Here is a 27,562-nt window from a genome sequence, read left to right as displayed (position 1 = left end):
AACTCCTGATTCTCCTGCCCCCGTGTCCTGAATACTATGAGTGCAAGCACCCTACTTTCTGCAGAACTGAGGATGGGGTCCAGAACTTGGCAGGCATTCAGGAGGCAAGCACTCTGCCAAGTTACTCCTTCCCAGGAAGGAGGACCTTAGCTTGAAAAGCTCTAACCCAAAGGTGCCTGGCAGCGAGGGGGGGGATGGTCTGAATGTCTCCTGTGGGGAGTCTGTGTGCTGATTCTTGCTCTTAGTAGGTCACAGTATTAAACACTTGAAAACTACCCTGCTCCCAGCCGCTCTGAGTTAAGGCTATGACTTACTCATACTAAGTAATGGAAACGCACTTCCCTTCAGCTACTAAAGGCAAAACACTCTGTGTTCTTAGAGCTGGTGCAGGGATTCGGGCTGTGCAATGGAACTGGCAGGTTATTCATCTTTAAGACCCACATATATGGCCAGGTGGTGGCGGCACACGCCTTTAATCCCAACACTTGGGAGGCAGAGGCAGGCGGATCTCTGTGAGTTCAAGACCAGCCTGGTCTACAGAGAGAGTTCCAGGACAGGCTCCAAAGTCACAGAGAAACCCTGTCTTGAAAAACAAAAAACAAAAAAACAAAAAACAAAAATCCACATATGTGTAGACACACTAGCATCCCATGTACAATCATGACAGTCTGTGGATGATCAGACACCTTGTCTGGGTGCCACAGGCCCTGTGACTCTGCCCACAGAACCACAGGTTGGGAACACTAAGTTTCTTGAGGAAGCAAACTTCCCAGCATGAGACCAGCCAATCCACTGAAACCTGTAGTTGAGCGATAGACCCATACCAACCACGGGATACTATGTGACCCTTACCTTTCTCAGCAGACATCACCAATGCCTTCAAACACAGCTCTGACAGAGCTTTCCTAATGTAGACATCAATGACAGCCAGAAGGGAAGCAGGCATGTGAACTCAAGCACCCCAACATCAAGTCTGGTTATGAGAATTACACATCTTCAGTGCAGGAATCAAACTGGCACCAGGCGGTGGTGGCGCACGCCTTTAATCCCAGCACTCGGGAGGCAGAGGCAGGCGGATCTCTGTGAGTTCAAGGCCATCCTGACATACAGAGCAAGTGCCAGGAGAGGCTCCAAAACCACACAGAAAAACCCTGTCTTGAATAACCAAACCAACCAACCAACCAACCAACTAAACAAACAAACAAACAAACAAAAATCAAACTAGCTCTAGCTCCCTTTTGGTAACCTCAAAAAGCCTAAATGCATTCTAGTGTATTAGTATAATCTAAAACCACCCATGGGTGTAGTGACCTGGGGTGGCTCTCAGGATAGATCCCTAGGCTCAGTGACAATGACAGCCACTGTGGGCTGCCATGAGGAGGGGATGCTACAGAGCACGTAACAGGCGGCTCAGAGGCAGACACTGTAAGCACTGGCTGTTTGTCTGGCTGTTGTCATCAGAGGAAGGAACAAATAACTGGGAAGGTGTGAGACTTAAGGCCTCGCTGGCTCCGGGGTCCATATTTTGATGTGTAAATTTGGCTGCTTTACATAAGAATCAGACTGTAAAATACAAGCTCACCCTACAGATGCTTCAGGAGTAATTTTGGTAATTTTACTGAATTGGCTTGCTAGCATTATACACGTGTACACACACATAAACATCTGGGGCCCAGTGAATTTTTCTCATGGCTGAAATGTGAACTAAATACATTGGAAAATGCCTCTTTCTTTTAGAGTGGGAATGGAGATAAATTTATACAGCAAACACCTGTTCTGAGAATGGTGCTGCTGCGCTCACATGGGGACATCCAGGGGACTGCAGGAAGCAGCTGGGGCTGACTCCACGCATGCTCAAGGAGTGCTTACACAATCAAGTACATTCCCCACTTTCACACATACACTCTTTATTGTTTTTGCCCAAAAAAGATATGCAATGAAAAGATTAATAACCATTAAGTACAAGCAAATTCACAATTATAAACACTTTGCCAATTTGATTAAAATTTACCACCTTGTAAATTATAATGATGTTTCATTTAATCCATTCACACGACATCTTAAACTCTGACATGTGACCCAAGAAAATAAAGCTTTGGGGGAAAGGGTCATGTAAACACTGAAGTCTACAATCCATAGTTTTGTTACCAATTCAATAGTTACCAATAGAAAAAGTTAGTAAGTTTGAACAACAGAGTCTCCACAGGGTGTGGCCCCCACAGAGGGGAGGGGGAGGGAGCAGCTGGCTCTGCTGGAGTGCACTGCCGGCATCCCTAGAAGAAGGGAGACTGGGTTAAAGGGCTGTGTAGGCCTGACTACAAGCACCAGTTTCAGGTCAAGCCTGGACGATACATACATACTCCACTAGATGTGACTAAGGCAAAGAAACCAGGACTATAGATAAACAAGTGCCCAGGACAGGCAGGAAGGGGCCACCTTCCCAGAGAACATCAGGTCTGGTGTACGTGCACAGATGCAGGATGGTCCCTGATCACTGGAGAAGGCCAGCCGGACCAGCGCAGGCCTCCCCGTGACATCATTTAACTACCAGGAAGGAACAGAAGTCTCTATTCACAGAGCAGGAACATTTGTGTGAAACTGTGTAATACCAGAAAATTCTAAGAATGTCATAGGCAGCACTTGAGAATGCTTTTGACAGCTTCCAACAGGACTGCCATCCAGAAAAACCATTATTTTAGAAAAGAAGTCTAAGCCACAGAGTTGGAGCACTGGGCCAACAGTCATCATGACCTTCTCCTGACCAGAACGACAGCTATAAAGTGTCAGGGGAAAAGTGTTTTCCTAAAAAAACCAAAGCAACAGAAAAGAAACCCGTGTTAGACTGCTGGGAGCGCTGTGCAGGAAAGGCTACTGCAGACTTCTCTTCCTGCCAGTCCCGGCCTCTGAGCTGCACAGGGTGGGCTCCACAGTCATCTGAGATTCAAGAAGGGATCTTGGGTGTCACTGACCGGACAGTGAGTGGACACAGGTTAACAGTCACACTCACTTCCCAAAGGCTGGGGTCACTGAGCTCCCCTAAGTGTGGCTTCTCACTCTGCAGGCCCCCAACACTTACCCTGTCAAAGGCAAATGGAAGGCATGTCAATCAGGCTCTGGTTGGCATGGAGACCCCGGTGTTGTCAAATGTTAGACTGAGCACATAAGCACATACATCTCCAGAATAACAATGACATCATTTTAAAACCTTTTCACATTTATTTCATAACAAAGAAAGACTTTAAAAAATACTATTGGCCGAGTAAGTGACTCTTTTAACATGCATGGCTTAACTTCAATTCTCCAGAGTAAGCCCTGTTCAAGCAGACAGATCTTACGGAAGGAGTTTCTGTGAGGACCAACATCAACAGGAAGTGTGCGGACAGGAACCAGACAAACAGCCAAACCCATGACTCCCACATTTCCTAGAGAACAATGCACTCTAATATCTTGTGAGAAAGGTGGAATGTCCTATCATATTTAGGAAGGGAAGCACCATGCTGTACAAGCCTGGATCAATGTGTCAAATTCATGGAAAACATTGTGTGAACTACACAACCTGTAGACAGAATTCAAGTATTCTAAAGGGAAAATGATTCTGCAGCAATGGAACAAAACAAACGAGACTAAGGCTTGGGATTCACTCTAACTGTAACCTATTCAGAGTGACTTCCGAAATCAAGTTTTACAGACACACACCTCTTCAGAGGCAATCTGGTGCTGTCAGAGACAGCTAAGTTAGAAAAGGCTTCTCAATGGGCATTTTAACATCAGGACTAGAGCCCATGCAAACACCTGCTTTGGGGAATGTCAGCTACTAAAGACCGAGACAGGAGAGCGGGGGTGCAGGTCAGCTAGAGAGAGAACGCCAGACTAGGGTGCACAAGGCCCTGGGTTTGATCCGGTGCTACCAAAAACAAAACAAAACAAAACAAAAGCAAGGGAAAAGCTTAATGTTGATAACTTTGCCATTTAAGAGTTAGAGTTCAGTGAAGCAACACAGACATCTCTGTGTCCTACATGACCTGGAAAAGGTGTGGACAGACATCGTCACAGTTCTGACGTCTTCTCCTGCGTGCTCCTCAGAGGCCTCTGCAGTGCTGCCAACTGGACCTCTGTCTTCACAGGCGACACAGTTCTCCAAGAGAGAACAAAGGCAAGGGTGTTACGTGATGTAATGTCGTCTAAAGATGGTGCACTGGTTGGCTTTTGCCAACCTGACACAAGCCTAGACCTACCTGGGAAGGGAGAGACAGGCAAGTCTGTGGGCTCTTTCTTGGCTAATGCCTGACAGAGGGGCACAGCTCACAGTGGGCGGTGCCGCCCCTGGGCAGGAGGTCGTGGGTGCTGTAAGGAAGCAGACTGAGCCAGCCACGTGGAGCAGCCCAGTAAGCAGCAGTGGGCCTACATTAGCTCCTGCCTTGAGTTCTTGCCCTGACTTCCCCTGTAGACTATAGTCTGTGAGTGAAGCAGATCCTCTCCTCCCCGAGCTGTTTTTGCTTATGGTGTTTCTATCACAACAACAGAAAACTAACTAAAACAGAAGACAGACGAAGAAACAGATGAACCAATGAAGTAAGAGGACACCTACAAGGAAACCAACAAGAAACCCTGTACTTGAGAAAGACAAAACTGATAAAAACAAACAACAACAAACTCACTGGAGGAATCCAAAGGGGAACTTGGGGGAAGTGAGAACTGAGATCTTGAAGATAATGTTGTTGTCAGGAAGGAAAGACAGATGAGCGAGCAGCACTCAGTTTATGTGGTCCAAGAGGACTGTGCAGCCATCAGAGGAACCAGGGGCAGGGAAGGAAGGAAAAGGAAGTACTGGAAAACAAAGGCTTTTGAAATCTTCCAAATTTTGTGAAGACACAAATACAGCATCCAAAAAGCTCAACGGCCTCCAAGTGGCACCAGCTCAGAGGCACACGCCCAGACACATTATAACCAAACAGCGGGACTGAAGCAGGAGAGGGCTCTTAGCAAGATTATCAGCAAGCAGGTGCCTCGGCAGAAACCTTGGATGCCAGATGGCAGTAAGCTGATTTAGCCAAAGTGTTTAAGAAAAATGTTCAACTAAGAATCCTTTATCTGGCAAAACTCCTTATAAAGACAGTCCAAAACAACGAAGGCCGGGGAAGGGGACTTGATCTCACCATGCTGTAGTGTAAGAAATGCTGAAGGGGTTGGGGCAGGAGAGATGGCTCAGTGGTTAAGAGCGCTGGCTGCTGCAGCAGAGGAGAGACTCCCAGCACACAGGTCAGCTCACAACCACCCCTAACTTCAGTTCTAGAGGATCCGGTGCCCTCGACTGCCCTCTGAGGGAACCAGGCATGCATGCGAGCGCACAGACATACGCAGACAAAACACCCCACACGTAAAATGAGTGAAAATCACACAGAAAGGAGCTGGCAAAGGAAACCCTGCTCCTGGCTCAGGATAGTAACTCAAAGACGTGATATTGCAACCCTGGCTTGCCAGCTGTCATATAATTTAAGAGATTAATGCATGAAAATGACTGGAGTTTGTGCTGTGGGGCTCTCAGGGCACCAACGAAGGAAAGAAAATGGTTATGGAGCTTCAGAGGAGCAGAGTTCCTGCAGGATGAGATAACTCCCTGCAGTGTGGGCCTTTCTTATACTTGGAATTTAAACTTTCAAACAGGGATGTATGTGTGAACCTTGGACCGCTGATAGCTCTCTCGGCTGCTCATACTCCAGGGTAGTGTCCTTACCACCTAACATTCCAGCCGGTGGAAGAGAACCATTTCATCATGGTGTGGCATGCTGTCTGACAAGCATAAGGAAATAACTGACTACTCACGAGAGAGTGACAGCCTCTTTGAGATGGGGCCTGCTGACTCTCCCTCACAGAGGAAGGGTAGGGAGAGTCCCGGGACCCTCACTTGAGACCAGTCTCTTTCCTCCCAGTTCTACGTAATGCCACCTAGGTGTCACGTGCTCTAAGGAGGCGACGAGAGTCTACAGAGTGCAGAAGGCACTAACGGGTGGGTGGGGGCTGCTGAAGGGGGTGGAGGAGTCCACTGTAGAACCGTGCTACGACGTTATCACTCACACTGGGATGGGATGCTTCTGGTGAGGGGCTGTTTGGGGGTCACCCATGTTCTGTGTGTAAGCTCAGTCAACTCATCGGTCTCCAGGTCAGCCTTTACCAGCACAACGGTCTGTGTTGTGCTCTGCCTGGGGTGACTAGACGTTTGTTTGCGCCTCTCTACGTAATTTCGCCAACAGTGTTAAAAAGACCTGTACACAGAACCTAGTCCACGCTGTGCATGGCCTGCAGTTACGACACAAAGGCGACTATGAACATGGAGAGCGCTATCTGAGGGACGCGTGCTTACCTGGAGGTGTCTTCCCTGAGGGGCAGTCTGGCTGTGGACCCAGGAGGGCACCTTGGCCAGCTCCTCCTCCTGCGCAGGGAGAACTGGGGAGCCGCTGCCCCATGCTGCTGAGCTTCTCCAGGGCTTCTCCCAGCACGGCTTCCCTCCCCCTAAACACAGCAGAGGCCTCTGAGCCAGAGCAGCCTTCCCTCCCAGGTCGACGCGTGCGCGGACCTGCTGACCCGTGACATAACTGAATGACCTGCCACACCGACACAGCACATCTCTGCTTCTGGTGGGAAACAACCGCGTGTGCCCGGAAGCCCAGCCCATGTGCTCCTGTCTCCTGTGGTTTGGTCAACAGTCCGTTCTCTCTGTAAGGACCTGCACATGTGCAACTGCAACCCTTCCCTCAACAATCACTTGCTGCTTGAACTTAAGTGAGTACATTTGTAAGCACATTTTTGTAGACTGTATACAAAACATTTAAAAATCACCTTATATTGAAAAATCATATTAGAAACACGCGCACCCCCCCACGCACTGTAGGCAGAGGTCAGGGCTCCACATGTGCCTATGGCACATTCACGTGAGCGCCTACACACAACAGAATAAACAGAACCGCAATATAAAGTGTTTTGAATTACGGAAATAAATCCCCCAAACACACAGCTGGGTTTCCAGAAGTGCTGTCGTACCTCTTGGGCACCTCGTATGTCACGGGGACACACTCAGGGGTCTGTTCTATCATTCTCCAGACGGGCTCCTCAAGCACCCCGGGAAAGGCTTCATCTCTCTGTCTACCATGGGACTCCTGTCCGTTTTCAGAGAGATCGGAATGGTCGCTGCTACTGAAGTACGCACTTCCGGCACTGCTTCCTGCCAATGATCAACAAAGCGGAAAACACCTGTCAGAAGTTCATTTGCCGAAGAGCTCAAACCCTAACAACCGCCTGCCCATCCAGCAGAGGCAGTTTCTAAAGACATTAACCCAGACCAGAAACAGCCCAACAACCATCCACACAACATAATCCCCTTGAGCAACGGGAAGGAACTGACTATTAGTACATACAGTAAGGATGAGTCTCAACAGCATTATTCCGAGACTCAACACAAAAAGCCTTCACGCTGTCTTAGTCAGTGAAAAAACTAAGGAACTGAAGTGGCAGGAAGCACACCATCAGCATGCCAGGACCGAGGACCAGGCAGCGGTCGACTGTCAGTCTGAATATAAAACACCCTCAATGGACTGGACCCTCTGAACCGTGAGCCAAAACAAATCCTTTCTCATCTAAGTTGACTTAGTGAGACATTCTGTCACAGCAATGACAAAAGTCACCAACACAGACTGTAAACGGCTGCAGAAGAACTTTCTAGAGCAACAGAAATATCCTGAGTGGTGATTGTAACAGTTATACCAATGTCAGTTTTGTCAAATATAAGCATGCCCCCCAAGAAAGCCTACAAAAAGGAAGGGGGAAACCCCCAAACTTTCTTTATTCATTGGTGTCCAAGCTAGAAAACCTTGGGCAAAGTGACCTGGTAATGTGTGAAAAGCTGATTTCCCAGGTCAACTACCTGAGGCAGCTGCAGACAGAGACTCCTGGTGCACTGAGGCTGTGGCCAGCTCGCCGGTGGCACAGTGACTGCTCCTACTGTTCCCTGTGACACAGTGCTGGAAAGGAGGACACAAGAGTGAGTTAGCAGGCAGATCTCCAGCTTTACACACTGAATAGAACGAGGCGCTCAAGTCTGACTTCAAGAACGTGATTAAAATTTCTTTGGTGCTACTGCATCCTGAACACTACTCCAAGTGTGGGCTTGCATTTACTTCTGTTGTCTGGCAAGCATGTCTGAACACTTTACATTTCTAAGCACAGTGTGTCAAACTCTAGGAACACAACAGCAGATGAAACAAAGTCCCTGACTTCTGAAAAGAAAAATGCAGAGGGAGAGGCACTGTGTAGACACTGTGTCATCCAAACGCAGTTAAAGCTACACGGCAGCCATCTACCCCGCTCTCTCATAACACATGAGTCAAGTTAAATGCCCCACTGAGGCTAGCCCATGTAACTAGTGACAGAGCTCTGGTGATAAAGTCTTCATTATTATTTTGTTTGCTTGACTAGATAGCTCAGTGGGTGAAGGCACACCACTGTCCAGCCCCATGACCTGGAGGAAGGAGAGCACCAACGCCCCAGAGTTGTCCTTGACCTTCATGTGCACACTGTGGCAGAGAGGACTGGGGAGATGACTTGTCAGGTAAGAGCCCTTGCTGCTCTTACAGAGGACCTGGGTTCAGTTCCCAGTGTCCACACGGCAGCTCACAACCGTCTGTGACTCCAGCTCCAGGGGAACCAGCCCCCTCTTCTGGCTTCTGAGGGCACTGCATGCACCTGGTGCCTACAGCATTCATGCTGGCAGAATACTCATATGCATAAGATAAAACACTCACCTCTGAGTCTACACCTAGATGTAGGAACGATAGACTCTGAAGATTAAACTGATAAATAAATACGGGAATGCTTTTTCAAGCAGAGTTTGTAAAGTTAAAGGAAATTTACTTAAATTTTTCAATTTTGGAAATGACACGTGTAAGCAGGATAAGTGCCTACTTTCTGACGATGCCAAGCAGGGGCTCCTACCTCATCCACACCCTCCTACTCTGTGTGTATACAGAAAAGCATGAATTCTACATCTCAAAAGAGGAGGCATCACTATTTAAGAGCCACAGGAACAGGATGTCTGCTGTGAGACTGTACCTCCTAAAAAATGTCACAGAAACTACACCCATAAAGTCTCATAATACGGCTGCCTAAACCAGACATGAACCAGAACAATACCAACAGACATGTCAACATGGAAGGAGAAAAAAAAATCACAGGGTTCCAACCCTAGACAAAGAACTATAAGGAACTAGCGATGCCAAGAATGGGAGAAAATAGTCTTCCTCAGGAAGAGTCTTCCAATTTGTTACTTAATACCAAGTAGTAAGCCCTGAAATCATATACATAAAAGTAACAGTACATAGACAGAGCATACTGAATTTACATATTTAGGAATATGCATATATACAGTTTTCATACATTTAAGAATACATATATTTTGTATTTGTATATTTAGGGCTGCACACATTCAACCCTATTAACAACAACAACAAAAGGCCATAACTTTGAGGAGAACAAGGGGGGATACACGGGAGGACCTGAAGGGAAGAAAAGGGAAGGGGAGAATGGCATATTTATTTTAAGTAGAAAAAAATTTAAAGTAAGAGGTGGGCAGTGGTGTCACACGCCTTTAATTCCAATACTCGAGAGGCAGAGACAGGCAGATCTCTGTGAGTTTGAGGCCAGCCTGGTCTACAAAGTGAGTTTCAGGACAGCCTCCAAAGCTACACAGAGAAACCCTGTCTTGAAAAACCAAAAATAAGTAAGTAAAATAAAATAATTGAAAGTATGAATTCTAAATTCATATCCTGTCATACGGCTTATAAGGAATGAACACATTTAAGTTTAATACCTAGATAGCAAAATTTAAAAGGTAGAGGAAACCTAGTACACATAAAAATTCTGAAAGACAGAATTTGTGAAATCCTTCCCCAAGCATCAAGAACAGAAGGCTCTCATTTCTGTCCCACAGGTGAACAGGGACACACTCGCGCTCACACACAGCAGGGCCTAGTCTAACCACGGCTGAGGTGGGTCACCCACTAGTGACTAGGCTGTCAGAGCTGAGCCTCTGACTTGCTAAGAGGCTCCAGACGTTCGACTCACTGGGTACTGACAGCACCACTTACACACTCAACCTCTGGGCCTCTTCTCCCTGGGTCTGGAGATTCAGACGGCGCAGGCATCTCCTCCTGGAGCAAATCTAACTGGAGTGGCGAGCTGCTCCTGGAGCTGATAAACGGATGCTCGGCGCCGTGTGTCTCCCAGCTCTCCTCCGCTCTCCTTTGGCTGTGGTCTGAAGAAGCTGGCTCCAGGTGTGGAGCCATTGCTGGTGCTAAGGGTGTCATTTCACAAGAAGTTGCGGCCCCCAGGTATGGATGTGGGGGGAATGACGCTGACCACAGAGGAAGGATGGGGGCGTGGTGCAGGAAGATGGTCATGAACGTGTCAGAGTAGGCAGAAGGGAAAGCTGGAACAGACTGAGGGCCAGCAGCCGCTCCCCAGCCTGCAGAGCCCCCTACTCCGAGAGAGGCCACATCTGGGAAGGGCAAAGCGGAGAGAAGATAAGGGGCCTGGCTGGGAGCTCCCAGGGCTGACGGGAAAGCTAGGCTTGTGGCGTGGGGAGAGCAGACAACAGAGGGGCTCGGGGGCTGTGTGTCGGGAAGGAGGCCTCTGACGTGGGAACAGACGGCAGCACTGGAGCTGCTGGTGTCCAAAGGCACCGGCAGCCTCTTCCGTTTGTGTCTGCGTCTCTGACTTCCAGCACATCTGCCCTGCTTAGGAGGAGAGCCTGATGAAGCAATAAAGAGGAAGGCTTGTTACAGAACAGTAACGACCCAGAGAAAGTCAGGATGGGTGATTTTAGATAGTTTCTAAAGAACTGAATATTTGCCTGTAGCAACTGTTTTAAAAATAGCAAAAAGTTGTTCTAGCTCAACAAAAATTTTAGATAAAACTTAGTGCACTAAAATAAATCAAGTCCAGCACCTTAACAGGCTTCCTATGAAAAGTGTTCTCAGACCCAGACTCTAATCAGGTCCCAGGTAAGCTGTGAACTAAGTGGCTGCAGTATCTCAGCGTCTTTCGGGACCAACCCAGCTGTTCACTCTCCTCCTTGGTACAGCTGGCCCTGACAGCCACAGGTGCCACACCTGCAGCTCCCACCAACTACAGACTGAAAACATTCCTAAAGAGACGAGCAGGTGCAGACTTCCCATTACTGCTCCAATTACAGTAGTGTGCACTGCATTAAGTGGTAAACGCTGAAGGACATGGAGGGCGTGGATACTGCGCCTTTCCATATGAAGGCCTTTGGGCGTCAGTGCCAGGCGGTCCTTCCTGGAGGCCGTCTCACACTGACAAAGGACAGTCCAACCTGTGTATGATTTATAATAGTTCAAAGGTGAAAGGGATGTGTTCTAAAACATGGCTACCTTGACCAGAGGAGTACTTGGCACTGTTTCTGCTCTCTTGCTGAAGATAACAACTGTAGGGTGAGGTCAGGATCCTTTCCCGGAACCTGTCAACATAGTTCTGTTCTTCCTTCTGCGTGTGTGCGGAGAGGACAGCTGCTGTGAGCCCCACGTGCCTAAATTCTTCCCCAGTCAGGGGAGACGTCTGTGTTCTCGGCGGCCAGGGCTTGCACACTAACTCTGCAGCACCCTCTGCTGAGATCAGAGGAAACAGATTTAGTAATTAATAGCAACTATTTATTTTTTATTTTGTAACTGCCTTTCAATAAATTTTTATAAACATAATTGTTGGAATATAAAAACTTCATCAGTACAGTACAAAAATTCTTCTTTTCTTTATGCTTTTCATGTATATGTACTTTATGATTACAATAATATACACACATTTATTTAGACCTTGCTATTATAAACATTTTCCATGCCCTTACATTTTTAGATTTTTGTTCAAAATTATTAACTTAGAAACAGAGCTTGGAACTTATTGTGTAACCTACCTGTCTTGAGTTTGTGACCTCCTGTGTCAGTTTCCTGAGCACTGGGATTACAAGTGTGTGCCATCACATTTAGCCTTTGAATTCTTTTCTACTTGTTTCTTTGAGACAAAGTCTCTCTATGTAGCTCTGACTGTCCTGGAACTTGCTATACAGACCAGGCAGTCCTCAAACTCAAAGTGAATCGCCTACCTCTGCTTCCCAAGTGCTGGAACTAAAGGCAAGCGCCACCTTCCTGGCTCAATTGGTTATTTAAATAGCTAACGTGATTCAAACACCAAGTTTTAAATATCAATTTGGTAAATTCTTCCTGTCCCTTTCACTATCTATCTAGTTATTTTTCATCCTCCCACAGAAAACCATCCTTTTTCTCTGCCCTTCTACTTTCTCTATGTTCTGGTGAGCCAGAGACAGTTCTACCAGAACTGAGCTAGGCCTTCAGGACAGGAGCAAATGCACCCTGCTTGGGCATTTTTGGGGTGCAGGGAGAGGGGAACTTTTTGGGGAGGTGCTTGCTGTTTTTGTAGGAACAGCCCATCACAGTGGGGAGACAAGGCAGAGGTACTGTGAGGCAGCTGGGCTGTACCTCTAATCATGAGCCCAAAGTACACCACGTCCCCAAGGTGCGGCAGTGGGGAATTCTGTCACCAAGATGAGAAAAGTAATCAATACAGCTCCAAGAAGAATGGCAGAGAGTTATCACGGCAACCACTCAAACACAATATCCGATAGCATAGGTTGATTAGAGACCGCCCCAAAACCCGACTTAAAGACATCTGTCACCACTTTGCCTATTAAGTCACTATGAAAAACCAGAAAGTCAAAGGACAGGAGGCAATGAAAAAGAATAAAAAGACCAAGATAAGAATAATTAATTGAGTGAGTACATTGTAAGGACTACTTTAAGGACTGTAGCAGGCCCAAGCATGGCCAACAGGGTTCCCACAGGTTTTGCCTTTACCCTCCTCCCCCTTGCTAAAAACAAATGACATTGCTAAAGCTGCCACCAAGGTCGAGTCCCTCATTTGGCCACTTCCTCCTCCTGAGGCTGACTACCAAGGTTTAGCTATCAAAGTATTGAAGTCCAGCAATCAAAATCCCCCCTTTGACTACCTTAATTAGCATGCCCAATCAAAATTAACCACCTCTTCATACACAGGGTTTCCCCCTTTCCCTTTATAAACCTCCATTTGTCTATGGCACATGTCTGTCTCCTCTCTAACCTCAGGCAGTCTTTTGTCCCTGCTGGGCAAGCATCTCCACCCCTCCCTTGCCCCCTTTCTCCTTTCCCTCATTCTCTAGCTCCTGTCTTTGTCTCACATGCCCTGCCCTGTGTCTCTCTGGAGCAATAAGCCCCCTTTGTGCTGAGAATTTGGTGTCTGGATGCATCCTGCTGCCAGTATGCATTCTACATATGAAAGACACTTTTCTAAAAGATCAGTGAAAGGGGCTAGAGCGTTAGCTCAGAAGTTAAGAACACTGACCAAGGTTTGGCCCCCAGCACCCACACGGCAGCTCACAACCACCTCTAACTCCAGTCTCAGGGAATGTGGCACCCTCTTCTGGCCCCTGTGGTCACCAGGCACACACATGGTACATACATATATGTGAAGGCAAAGCATCCACACACATAAAATATGTGTCTTGGGAGAAAAATCAGCCACAACGTGACCCGATGAGGTCCACAGGGAACTGCATTAATAAGGACGAACACAGAAAATCTCAGCACCACTGTTCCCAGCATCTCTAAGAGCTCCCTGTGCATCAATTGATCCTATTAACACACAGCATGCTTAAGAAACACAGCCTGTAATACACCACCCATGCAAACATGCTGACATTTCTTAATTCAGTTTACTGAATAAAAGACAGGGGTAACGGCTAGGACATAAGTTATGACTAAGCAGATGGTATTGATGGTTTCTTTCCTCATCAAAAGGCAAAGTGGTACCTGAGTGTAGGGGCGGGGCATGGACAGCGGTGCTGCTGCAGCTGCACTGGATTATGCCAGAGCCCATGCTCAGTGCAGCGGTGGACAGGGTCCAGGCAGCACCTCCTTCGGCGTCTGTGGACGGTCCAGCTGCTGGTGTCTCCTGTTTAGGTGTGTTCAGGGTCTGTTCAGTATCTGGTGATGTATGAGAAACTGCTGGTGAAAAATCCTAAACAAAAGCTTACAAAAGTCAGTAACTGACAAATTAAAGCCATTAGTCACACAGAGGTAAAGTGATTCTGTAATCCACCACATGAACAAACTGAAAGAAAAAAAAAAAAACACGACACATACGATCATCTCATTAGATTCTGAAAAAAAAAAACCTTGGCAAAATCCAACACCCTTCATGATAAAGATCTTGGAGAGATCAGGGATAAAAGGAATGTACCTAAACAGCATATACAGCAAGTATACAGCAAGCCAATTGTCAACATCAAATTAAATGGAGATAAATTCAAAGCAATTCCACTAAAATCAGGAGTAAGACAAGGCTGTCCACAGTCTTCATACTCATTTAATATAGTACTTGAAGTCTTAGCTATAGCAACAAGACAACTGAAGGAGATTAAGGGGATAAAACCCGGAAAGAAGTCAAAGTATCGTTATTCGCAGATGGTATGATAGTGTACACAAGTGACCCCAAAAACTCTTACCAGGGAACTCCTACAGCTAATGAACATCTTTATCAAAGTAGCAGGATACAAGATTAACTAAAAAAAAATCAGTAACCCTCCTATACATAAATGATAAATGGGCTGAGAAAGAAATCAGGGAACCAACACCCTTCATAATAACCACAAATAATGTAAGATATCTTGGGGTAACTCTAACCAAGCAAGTGGAAGACTCGTTTGACAAAAACTTCAAGTCTTTGAAGAAAGGGATTAGAGAAGATATCAGAAGACAGAAAGATCTCCCATGCTCATGGATAGGTAGGATTAACACGGTCAAAATGGCCATCCTACCAAAAGCAATTTTCAGACTCAATGCAATCCCCATTAAAATCCCAATACAATTCTTTACAAACCTTGAAAGAATAATACTCAACTTCACATAGGATAGCTGACATAATCCTGTACAATAAAGGAAGTTCTGGAGGCATCACCATCCTTGTACTACAGAGCTATAGTAATAAAAACTGCATGTGATGATATATTATTTATTATTTGTAATGTGTATTCTATCTGGCCAGCCTGGTCCCAGAGCCGCGTCAGTCCCAAGCGAACACACAGGACACTATGTTAATTATGAGCTGTTGGTTGTTTGCTATGGTTTCTTAATGGGTAGCTCTGACTTAATTATCAACCCATAATTACTAATATACATTTTTATAAGGTCTTATCTTACCAAGGACGCCAGCCTCAGGCGTCCTATCTTCCTGGGATGACATGGCGACTCTCCACTCTTGAGCACATATCCCAGAATCCTCCTTGACTCCTAGTCACACCTATCTTGCCAACAATGCTTTATTCATCAACTAATAAGACAACATATACACAGAAGGACTTCCCCCATCAATTATTTATGACTTATTAAAGCTTGCCTGAGGATTCAGAAAGCAAAACAGCCAGTCTCAAGCTATAGAGATCAGGCAGTGGTGGTACACACCTTTAATCCCAGGACTCAGGATTAAGAGGTAGATGGATCTCTGTTAGTTCAAGGCCACAATGACTACAGGACATTGATCCACTCCTAAAAGAAATAGCTTACACCAAGGTAACCTCAACACCTGGGATCACATGCCTTTAATCCCAATATTAGGGAGGTATTTAAGAGAGGGACAGGGTCTCGTAGCTGGCATTCATTCTCCAACCATACTGAGGATAGGCCAGTATTCTAAGAGTAGTCTTTAGCCACACTAAGGAGAACATAGCAGTCTGAGTGAATCTGAGGAGCAGTTTGAGAATCCCCCCTTTGGTCTGAGCTGAAGTAGAGGTAAGAGCTAGTGGCTGGGTGCTTTGCTTTTCCGATCTTCATTTTGAGGCTTGAACCTCAATACCAGCCTCTGAATCTTTTTATGTGTGTGTGTGTGTGTGTGTGTGTGTGTGTGTGTGTGTGTTACAGTATTGGGTATTTGGAATCAAACTGAAGACCCAGATGTAAATCCACATACATGATTTTCAGTGGAGAAGCCAAAATTATACAATAGAAAAAAGAAAGAACCTTCAACAAATTGTGCATGTAGAAGAATGCAAATAGATCCATATCTATCACCCTGCACAAAACTCAAGTGCAAGTAGATAAAAAACTTCAACATAAATCCAGATACATTGAACCTGACAGAGGAGAAAGTGGGAATTAGCCTTGAACACATGGGTGCAGGAGACAGATTCCTGAACAGGACACCAATAGCACAGGCATTAATAAATAGGACCTCATGAAACTGAAAAGCTTCTGTAATGCAAAGGACACCATCAATAGGACAAAATAGCAGTCTACAGGGTGGGAAAAGATCTTCAACATCTGACAGAGGACTGATTTCCAAAATATATATAAAAAACCTCAAGAAACTAAATATTAGAAAACTAAATAATCCAATTGAAAATGGGGCAAAGATCTACACAAAATTCTCAACAGAGGAATCTCAAATGACCAAGAATCACTTACAGAAGTGTTCAACATCCTTAGCAATCAGGGAAATGCAAATTAAAATGACTCTGAGATTCTATCTTACACTTGTCAGAATGGCTAAGATCAAAAAACAAGAGTGACAGCTCATGCTGGCAAGGATGTGGAGTAAGGGGAGCACTCCTCCATTTCTGGTAGGACTACAAACTTGTACAGCCACTTTGGAAATCAATATGGCAGTTTCTCAGGAAATTGGGAATCAATCTATCATGAGACCTAGCTAGAAGCTGAAGAGATGGCTCATTGTTCAAGGGCACTGACTACTCTTCCAGAGGTCCTGAGTTCAATCTATAATGGAATCTGATGCCATCTTTTGGTGTGCAGACATACATGTAAATAAGACTTATATACATAAAATACACAACTAAATACATCTTTAAAAAAGAAAAGACCCAGCTATGCCACTCTTGTCCATATACTCAAAGGATGCTCAATCATGCCACAAGGACACTTACTCAACTATGTACATAGCAGCTTTATTGGTAATAGCCAGAACTTGGAAACAACCAAGATATTCCTCACCAAAGAACGGATAAAGAAAATGTGGTACATTTTATACAATGGAGTATTACTCAGCTGTTAAAAACAATGACATCATGAAATATGTATGGAAATGGATGAAACTAGAAAAAAATCATCCTGAGTGAGGAAACCCAGACCCAGAAAGACAAACATAGTATGCACTCACTCCTAAGTGGGTATTATCTGTAAAATAAAGGATAGTCATGCTATAATCCAGAGACCCAGAGACACTAGGGTAACATGGTAACATGGAGGGTTCAAGGGGGGGGGATGTCCAGATCTCCCTGGAAAGGGGAAATATAAAAGATTTCGTGAGTGGACTCTGGGTGGGTAGGGATGAGAACATGAACCGTCAGGCTTGGGGGTGGGGTGGAGGGGAGAGTACTAAAAGAGACGACTGGAAAGGGAGGGCATTTTGGCATCAGGAGAGAACCAGGTGCAAGGGAATCTCCCAGGAATCTGCAAGCATGACCCCAATGAAGACTCCTAGCTATAGGGGAACTGACCTGGCCATCTCCTGGGACCAGGCGAGACTTCAGGTGGAGGGACTGGGACAGTAACCCAGTCACATAGGTTATGGAATATTCCTTTACACTGTGTGAAGATGTGTCACTGTGACTGGCTTAATAAAAAGCTAAACAGCCAATTGCTAGGCAGGAGGTATAAGTGGGGCTTCTGGACAGAGAGGTCTCGTGAGAAGAAGGCAGGATGGCCAGCTACACATGGAGGAAGCAGGGTGGGCAAAACAGAGATGAGGCAACGAGTGCCTGGAAGAACGTAGATAAAAATACGGTTAAATTATAAGAATTAGTAAGAAACAAGCATGAGCTATAGGCTGAGCTTTTATAATTAGTAATAAATCTCTGTGTTGTTTTTTGTGAGTGACAGCCAAAGAAAAATCCAACTACACAAATAACCTTCGCCCTAAAGTCTGTCCCAACTATGGGATGTGCTGGGGTGAGGGTGGTCTACAGATTGAGTGAGTGGACAACCAATGAGTGCTCTAGCCTAAAACCCATGCCAGGAGAGTAAGTCCACCCGTGACACCGCCTGGAGCACCAGGACCCACAGGCCAGATGACCCAGGGATCTAAGGTAGAACCAAACATGACTAGAGAAAAAAAATGCCAACGTGATGATGCCTAACAATATTCTGCTATACTCATAGATAGGTACCTAGCCCAATTGTCATCCGAGAGGTTCATCTAGCAACTGATGGAAACAGATGCAAACCCACAGCCAAACGTTAGGCAGAGTTCGGGAATCCTACAGAAGAGAGGGAGGAAGGTTTGTAGGAGCCAAAGGGGTCAAGGGCATCACACACACACACAAAACAAAAACAAAAACCCCACAAACCACAACCCACAGAAACAACTAACTTAGGCTCAGAGAGACTGAACTAACAACCAGAGAGCCTGCACAGCACTGACCAAGGCCCTCCGTATATTTGTTACAGTCCTCTTGTGGGACTCCTAACAGTGGGAGCAGGGGCTGCCTCTGACTCTGCAGGATTTTGAGACCCCGCTCTTTACACCGGGTCGCCTTACTCAGCCTCAATACATGGGGAGGTGCTTAGTCTTACTGCAACTTTGATATGCCACGTTTGGTTGACACCCATGGGAGGCCTGCCCTTTTCTGAAGAGAAATGGAGGAGTGAATTGGGGGGTGGGGATTGAGAGGGCATGGGGGAGAGAACAGGAGGAGAGGAGGGAGGGGAACTTTGGTTGTGATGTAAAATAAATAAATAAATACAGACAGACAGCAATGACGTCATCTACTCTGAGGACTCTGCTACCTCGCAGTGCCGTGCTGCAGTCCGCCCCGTGGCTCTGCTTGGCTTCTTCTGAGGATGAAGACGTGTTTGTGCAGGATGTGTGCTTTCTTTTCAAGGCTGGAAGACTGCAGCTCGCCAGGTACCTGCAGCAGCAACAGACCTGGGCTTTGTACTGCTTTGTACTGGCTCCACCAAGCTACTCCCGCTTCCTCCTCTGCCTATGCCACTGAGGCCTGGGAGACTCCCTCCTCCTCCTTGGATGAAGTCAACCCTGACCATCGCAGCCTGGGTCAGAGACTTACAGTAGTGTCTCTTTCACTGTGTTCCTTAACTGGTCTTCACATCTCACACCACTGAATTCTAGCCCCCACATGTGTTTACTATGATGCAGCTTCTTATTTTCTGTGCCCTCCATGAAGTTCAGTGAGTTGTGAACTGTATATAACAGGCACTCCATGGCTAACAAAGGACTCAGCATCGCCACCCCCCCCCCCCAGCAGCTGTGAGAGCGCCACATGTGCCAACCGGTCCTACGCTTACAGTAGGAAACCAACACAAACACCTGTGACAATGCTGTGGGGCTCCACGGTGGTGAGGCAGGCTCACCGGCATGTCTTACCTGATGACACTGTCGATACAGTTCATCTGCTGGTAGGATGAGCTGTGCTGCTCTCGCCTCAGATCATCACAAGAGCCAGCAAGCATGCTCTTATTGTTCAGTGTCTGAGAGGGAGAAAGGTCCTTCTGCTCATCTGAAAGAGGACGAAAGCTCGGGCGGTTAAGATATTGAGCACGCATTAAGGCAATAGTAACCTCAAAATACACAGCTATAAAATGTCACGCGGCCATTAGCCTCGGGCTCGGGTCTGAACACACTGACAGGGAAGTATCAGGGCAGTGAATAAAACAAGGCACCAAGGCGGGCTGCACAGCACCATCACACCAGCATCTTAAAAAATGAACGAACCGTGCATCTCAGGCAAGGATCAGCAAAGCGACCATCAGATGAAAGGCCGACGGGCAATGCCCCATGTCAAGCTCATACTACGTATTGCAACTGGCTAAGACACCTAAATGCTGCGTGTCACCCCCCTCCCTTGTACACCACCTGTCTACTGAACACCTGCAGCGTTGGTCGGTGCACATGGAGACCGGAATAACTGGGTGTCACACACGTCTCACATGTTGCAAGGTGAAGCATACAGCGATGCCTATGCAGGGTCTCGACGGCACTGACCCATTGCTCTCTGTGTGGTCCCGCATCCTAGCCACCGTCACAAGGAGCGCTCGAAAGAGGCCACTACTACCAAGGAATAATAAAATGATGCTGCGTTGCTTTGAATCTGAACTTAAAAATTTCAATGTGGCTGGTGGCTGGTGGCACAGGCGTGGAGAGGAGAGAAAAATCTCTGGGCCTGAGCACGAGAGAGGCTGAACCTCCCGAGGATAAGAGCAAGACAGTAAAGAAGGCGGGAAACGGGCAGAGAGGGAACCCTGCTATCGGAACCAAGAATGGCACCGAGGTCAGGCAGGAGTGACTAGTTATGTGACACTGTTGACACATTAGTGGGGTTTGCTCCTGCTGTTCTTAGTGATGGGCATCTTCAGCTGACCCAGAGAGGCCTATCTCAACACTGCTTTATGGAAAAATGACTTCTTGGACAGCATCATTTCAACTCTATATAAAAGTATGGGCAGCCCCACACCCAGCCCTGAAGCTCCCACGAGTGTTCCCACAGCGACATGACAAATCCACGAAACCCACAGCAGAGAAATGCTTTACTGGGATGAAGGCTTTGCTTGAGATTTTTCTGGGTTATCACTAATCCAAACTTTTATTTCAGGATCTAGTCCAGGATCTCAATGAGTTTGGTGGGCACATCTTAACTCTACTGTAACTTGGTCCCTTGGTCTTCACTTACTCCTTTAGTAATTTTTCAGTATACACTCATGGTTCATTTAGTTTGGTGGATTATAACAAAAAAAAAAAGAAGAAAAGAAACAGAAAAAAAGAAAGAAACCAACCCTCCTCAGCTGGGCAGTGATGGAAAATGCCTTTCATCCCAGCACTCAGGAGGCAGAGGCAGGTGGATCTCTGTGAGTTTGAGGCCAGCCTGGTCTTCAAAGGGAGTTCCAGGTCAGCCTCCAAACCTACAGAGAAACCCTGTCTCAAAAACAAAACAAAACAAAACAAAACAAACAAAAAAGCAATTTGGTGGGTTATAAAACATCACGATGAATTTAGTTACTCAAATTGTTTCAGTCTGAGCTACTTGTAGCCCTTCTGATGTCTATTTGTCTCTTGAATATCATTACTCGCTGGCCTTGCTTCCTTTTGTTGGAAAAAATCCACCCAGAAACCAAGATATTGGTGTTAGGTGTGTGTCTGTGCGTCTAAGTTCTCTAAGTGGTCAAAACTGACATACAAGTCTATATATCAACCACTATCCATCTTGCCCACTCATCCAGCTGAATGCTGAGTTCTTCCACATGGTTCTGCTGCCAATCCAGGACAATTTACTCTAGAATTCCTCCTTTGATTACTTGAAACTTCTACAATTCTAAGAAATCTTGCAATCATTATCTACAATGTTTGTACACACTTGTTCAAACTTAGTATACATACAAAGTAACTTCAGAGTTCTCCTAGTGATGAACACACCAACCTGGATACAGTGTTTATGCACACTAGTATTCTATAATTGGCATCCAGCTAAAATACATCTTTCTTCTTCTCTAAAGCTACTTAACCTACCTCCCTGAGTATGTTTATGCCATCCATGCTTAGCAGATTTATCCACACACAGCCTTGGTTCTCTCTATGTTCTGGAGTGGGGTTAATGTTTACGGATCTTGGCACATGCACAGATTTGCTCAGCTACTGCTAGTAGTCAGCTGCTCTCCCCTTTCAAATCCCAGTATGTACCCCATCACTGGTGGCTGGTTTTGCTTCCTGTGGTTTCACTGTATTAAGTTTTTAGTTTTCTGGAGAACAGGAGATTGAGCCCAGAGCTTTGCACATCCTAGGCAAGGATCTACTACCAACTCCATGGCTTTAGCTACCCATAGTCACTTGTAAGAAAAAGAAAGAAAGAAAAAAAAGAAAGACAGAAGATAAGGTGGAAAGATTCAGATGTTAACTATTCCTGTTTTAAGCTGTGCACTATTCTAAACAGTGTGGAGCGGTCTCATGGCTCTGCTTCCCTCCACATGGGATATTATAAGCCATCTCTGCCCAGTGTATGCACACAGTCTGTGTTACCCACCCAACACCACCCTGAGCTGAGTGATTCATCAGAAACAACTGATTCTTCCTGAGCTCTGTAAAGTCAACAGTAGATTAACTACGTCACAATGCCTGCTCATTTACCATCCTTCATCTAATTCACATGGGGCTCAGGGTTCACCTCCAAGTATTACATTATTTCAAAGGCAAAGGCTGATAACAGTGCATTCCCAAAAACTCCCCATCATCTTGCAATGTTTTACTTGTATGTCATAAATGCAGAACACTATTAAAAATCAGTTTTCAAATAAATTAAAAATAAAAACATTTTTCTTTTATTCCTCATACAGTATCTTTCACTCTAAGCGTAGTGTAGATAGGTTTTATCGTATTTCTTCTGTGGGCTGGAGAGATGACTCTGTGGTTAGGAGTGAGTACTGCTTTTCCAGAGGACTTGAATTCAATTCCCAGCACCCATGGTGGGTGACCACAATTACTACCACTCCAGCTCCAGAGGATCCAACATCTCTAGCCTCCATGGGTTAGTATCCACACTCAAATGCATGCATGTGCACACGTGTGCACACACATAAAACAAATCATTAAAAAATAAGAAATTCCTAGGCGTTTCTGGTAGAAAAGTGTGCTGTCAAATTCTCAGTTGTTTGAGAAACCTGCTTCTCAACGGTTTTCTACCAGGTACAGAAGTTTGTGCTAACAGGGTTTTCTTTGAAGTTACAGTTTATTGTCTTCCTCTGTAAATGGTTTCTGGAGAAATGTATGATTTTTTTCTTATCTGTGGCTGTCTGTCTCCGGCTACCTTCACCATGGACTCTTGGGTTGTATTTTCAGCAGTTTGAACAGGGTATGTTCAAGTAGGTTTTTAAAAATAATTTTTATTTTTTAAAATACTCATGTCCTTTGAATCTGCAGACAATCTTGTTACATCTTCAACTATTTCCTCTAGGATCCCAACCAACCCCATGCTAGGTAGCTTCGATGCTCGCCCTGGACTCTATGTGCTCTACTGCTTCCGTTACAGTGTCAGTCCTAGGAATCTACGCTGGGGCTGTAGCTCTCATTCTTCTGTGTGCTGATGGCAATCAATTTTCATGTCTGACTTGCTGGCCTTTTATCCCCAGAGTTGTAAACATCAATGTTAGTCTCTTTTGACTTGGGTCACCTGGACATTTTACATCATAGGGAAAGATCAGTAGGAGAATGGGCAACAAGATGCACCCAGCACCTGTGATATTCCTAACGTCCCCCCTTGCCCCCTTCTTTCAGTCTGAGTCTCAGAGCTGGCTTTGCTCACGGCCCATTCTGCCTATCAGCCTCGCAATGTACCATTCACAACTACCTTAGCTTCTCAGGTATTTCCACTGCTATGTGTTTGAGTCTTCCTTTAGTGACCACTTTGTCTCTTGGGAGGTCAGTGTCCCCTTCTTGACGCTCCACAAACTTCATTTATCAAAAGCTCAGTAGCCTGTTGTGGTGATAGTCTGTTTATGATCTAACAAATACAGTTTGCCTGAAGATCAGAGTGCAGAGCTAGTCACACTAGTTAGCCACAGAGGCCAGGCAGCGGTGGCACACACCTTTAATCCCAGCACTTGGAAGACAGAGGCAGATGGATCTCTGTTAGTTCAAGGCTACCCTGGCCTACACAAGATTAAATTTGTCTTAAAGAGAAACAGAGCTCACGCAAAGGTGATCCCAGCACTTGGAGTGTGGCTTTTAATCCCAGCACTAAGGAGGTGGAGACATGAAGGGGCATGGCTGGGTGGAGAAAGGAACGTAAGGTGGGAGGAGATGGGAGCTCATTGCAGCCTAGTCTCAAGAGCAGTTACTCTGAGGCAGTGCAGTCCGAGGATGCAGTCTAGACAGCCTGAGGACAAGCCCGCCCTTCTGGTCCGATCACTGGTAGAGTAAGAAACTGTCTTATGGCTGGCCACTCTGCTTCTCAGATCCTTCAGCTTTCACCCCGATAGCTGACTGAGTTTTATTATTAAGAACAATCAGAACTTGTGCTACAGTCTGTCAAGGACAGCAGAGGCTGAGCACCCACAGCCCTGTAAAGACTTGTGCTAGGTTAATGTGACCTCAGGCCTGGCTTGCAGTCTGTTACCAGCATGGTTTCATGAAGGAATCTGCTTCCAGATTCCTCCAGCCGGACTTTGTGCTCCAAGTGGTGGCTGTTTTGAGAGTTCGTCTGGGATATGTGCTCCATTTTCAGTTCTTGTCATCTCTGCATTTACCTCAGTGACGACTTGTCTCTTACAAGTCCCTTGACTGAGTGAGCACTGCACTTGGTGAGTTGGCCAGTAAGCAGCGGTCCGTGCTGTTTGCCTTGTTTGTTCCACAAGTCTGAGTCTGTTATCCTCTTTTTAAATTGTTTCTGCCTTTTATGCCACGGCTGTCAGAATCAGCCCACTGCAACTCCCCGGCAATCAGCAGTGGTTAGGCCACAAGAGCCACTGACTGAGGGAATCTAAATCTCTGTCCCTCTAAAGAACTCAGGACTCAAAGGTTGAAGTGGGATTCTACTCCTCAGAGAGGCTGAACAGCAAGTAGCTCAGATGTCCTCACATCCCTCCAGAAGTCCTCGTGCTTCTCCTCTCCCCTCCTTAAAAATCCTTCTCCACCTGGGTCCTCACCCCCACTTCCTGTCAGCTAGTTGCTGCTCCAGCCTCCTAACCACAGATGAATTTTACTTAATCAAACACAACTTTGCATCATGAAACAAATGTTCCAGAGCATAAACAAAAGTAACACACCTTAAATTAATATTCTACGACACGAGTCTTTCCTTGGATTCTAGAACTTTGGGCTGCTGCTTCAATAATCCCACTGGGTAAAGAAAGGTCACAGATTTGCTGTCTTTTTCACTCTGAGTGTGGTCTGACGCTCGTCTTTATTCCTGTGTCTCTCACATGTCCCTCTGTGAATGGGTTAGTGACCCTACAAAACAGCTGGGGTTGATGTGGTGGCATGCATGTTGGGGGCTGTTACAGAAGGGTTATTTTACCTCAGGTTGAGATAACTGAAGTGACATAGCAAGGCTCCATCTCAGAACCATGGGGTGATAATGGAGGGGACTAGCTCAGGCTCTTGTTGTTTTGTTCTTCTGTCATGTAGGGAGAGTTTTTCCTTTCCCTTTGGAGAATGGGGGGGATTCAAGCTCATTCTTGGCTCACACTGAATACTGAGCCTTCCTTACCTTGACCCTTGACCCCAGACATCCTACCTTCCACACTGTGAGAGACAAATGGCTTCTTGTTTGAAAATTACAGTATCATGTTGGGCTGTGGTGGCGCACACCTTTAATCCCAGCACTCGGGAGGCAGAGGCAGGCAGATCTCTGTGAGTTCCAGGACAGCCTGGTCTACAGAGAGAGTTCCAGGATATCCAGGGTCACACAGAGAAACCCTGTGTGTGGGGGAGAAAATTACAATATTAGAAAAACAAAATAAAGCCATGTAGGGAAGATAGGGTCTCACTTTGCAGCCCTGGTTGGCCTGGAACTCACAACAATCTACCTGCCTCTGCCTCCTGATTGCAGGGGTCCATGCTATCACACCTGGAGATCTTAAATACGTTGACTATTACACAGTCCCCAAGGCTGCAGTGATGTATGATCTGTAGTTCGAGTTGGATTGTGAGTAGAGAGCAAAGGTCAAGTGCTCTCCACTTTGTTTTTGAGATGAGGTCTCACTGGAGACAGTGCTGGGTAGACTGGCTGGCTACTGGGCCCTGCTGTCCTCACACCTTAACACTGGAGTTACCAGCGTACACGGCCATGCCTGGCCTTTACATGCGTCCTGGGGATCCGAACATCAGTGCTCACACTTGTGCACCGCCCTAGAAAGCTGCCTTAAAGTCACGGCAGATCCTGAACAACTCAGCTACTCTTATTACTGGTCTTAGAAAGTAAATGTCACCCATGTTACATATGCTTACATTTGACAATGATAAATACTATTAAAAATTTACATGATCAAAATTCATTTTTAAAGTTATATTAAGCTTTAAGGAGCAAAATGAAAGAAAAGATAGGTTAGAAACAATCAATGCGTAAAACAAAAAAATAGACAAGTAAATAAATCAGTGTACACAGGTGGGCAGTGTGGTTCAGTGGGAGAGTGCTTGCCTTTCAAGACTCTAGGTTCTGTCCCCAGCAATCCGACCCAATCCTTTAATACAGACCTCTGCTGGCTATGTAACTAGGTAGCTTTCCAACATAATACCACTAAATATAACTGACTCCACTACTTTTACCTCACATTCAAGAAAGGTTCAAAAGTTCAATTCTTCATTTATTTGAAATTACAGAAAAGGATTATTTCAATATACTCGATTACCCAAAATGTATTTAAAAATATTTTCTTTTGCATCTGGATAGTTCAGAAAGGAAAGAAACTAAGAATCTGATGCTGTGGTGGTTTGAAAGAAAATGGCCCCCAACGGTGGCACTGTTAGGAGGTGTGGCCTTGCTGGAGGAAGTGAGTCACCATGGGAGCCGGCTGAGGTCCCTCGCTCAAGCTTCCCTCAGTGTGATTGTCAGCTGACTTCCCGTTGCCTGTAAGGCGTAGCACCGTAAGTTCCAGCACCAAGTCTACCTGCACACCACCACGCTTCCCACCATGCCAATGGACTAAACCTCTGAAACTGTGAGTTTCCTTCGTAAGAGCTGTTGTGGTCATGGTGTCTCTTCACAGCAATAGGGCACCTAACTACAACAGATGCTGTCAACATAGTTAGTTCTTTATTAAAGCATACTGATCTATATTTTACAACTACTTAGCTTCCAAGTGGTATTTATTGTACAGCTAGTACATTGCTATTGTTAGTGTTATTAGGGGCATTTTTTGGGCAATTCAGCAAGCTAGAAAGCAGCCCAGGGCTCAGGTGTTTTGTTCAGCATGCATACACGCTGCTGTCTGTGAAGAGAGACTCAGGAGCGGCTGAGGGCCACTCTGTTGACTTACCCTGCAGCGCCATGCATGTGTCCATCACAGGCTTGACTGATCTGGCCATCGACTCAATGTAGAGCTGCTGACCCACAGTCTTAATTTCGTTTACACTGGCATAGACCTGCTGCAAGGTCATCTTAGGGAGAAGAATGACAGGATAGGGTTTAGAAATGCACACGTGTGCACTAAAGACACACACACAGTACACACTTAACGTCTGCGTCTGTGAGACACTTTAATTCCACTTCTTGCTGAGCCGCTGTGCAATGACGCCAATCAAAGCGTACATCCATCTATCCATGCTCCGCCGCTTTTAGGAAAGCGCGATCCTTTTCCTCTAAAAGACAGGGTCTTACCACGTGGCCCAGCTGGCCTCCAACTCTGGCTTTCACTCCTACTGCTGAAATTATAAGCAGTGCCACTACCCTACCTCAGACTTCCTTTTTACAGACATTTATCTATATTCATTCAAGTAA

The 27,562-nt window shown here is 45.9% G+C and overlaps 1 protein-coding gene across 1 annotated transcript in view; it reads right to left on the bottom strand.

Annotated features, from left to right (window-relative positions):
• Positions 1–1,890: 1,890 nt before the first annotated feature.
• Per3 (period circadian regulator 3) overlaps positions 1,891–27,562 on the bottom strand; it is a 45,497-nt gene continuing 19,825 nt past the window's right edge. Inside the window, 11 exon segments of the mRNA XM_021232523.2 lie at positions 1,891–4,135; positions 6,362–6,446; positions 6,448–6,510; positions 7,039–7,219; positions 7,919–8,015; positions 10,137–10,798; positions 11,442–11,675; positions 13,923–14,096; positions 18,909–19,030; positions 19,507–19,639; positions 27,102–27,222. Coding sequence (XP_021088182.1) covers positions 3,977–4,135; positions 6,362–6,446; positions 6,448–6,510; positions 7,039–7,219; positions 7,919–8,015; positions 10,137–10,798; positions 11,442–11,675; positions 13,923–14,096; positions 18,909–19,030; positions 19,507–19,639; positions 27,102–27,222 — 2,031 coding nt within the window. The 3' untranslated portion in view covers positions 1,891–3,976.

Source organism: Mesocricetus auratus, unplaced genomic scaffold (assembly GCF_017639785.1).
Source record: "Mesocricetus auratus isolate SY011 unplaced genomic scaffold, BCM_Maur_2.0 Super-Scaffold_100042, whole genome shotgun sequence".
Lineage (NCBI taxonomy): Eukaryota > Metazoa > Chordata > Mammalia > Rodentia > Cricetidae > Mesocricetus > Mesocricetus auratus.
The sequence above is the reverse complement of the archived record's forward strand: the minus strand, read 5'-3'. Positions and strand labels throughout refer to the sequence as shown.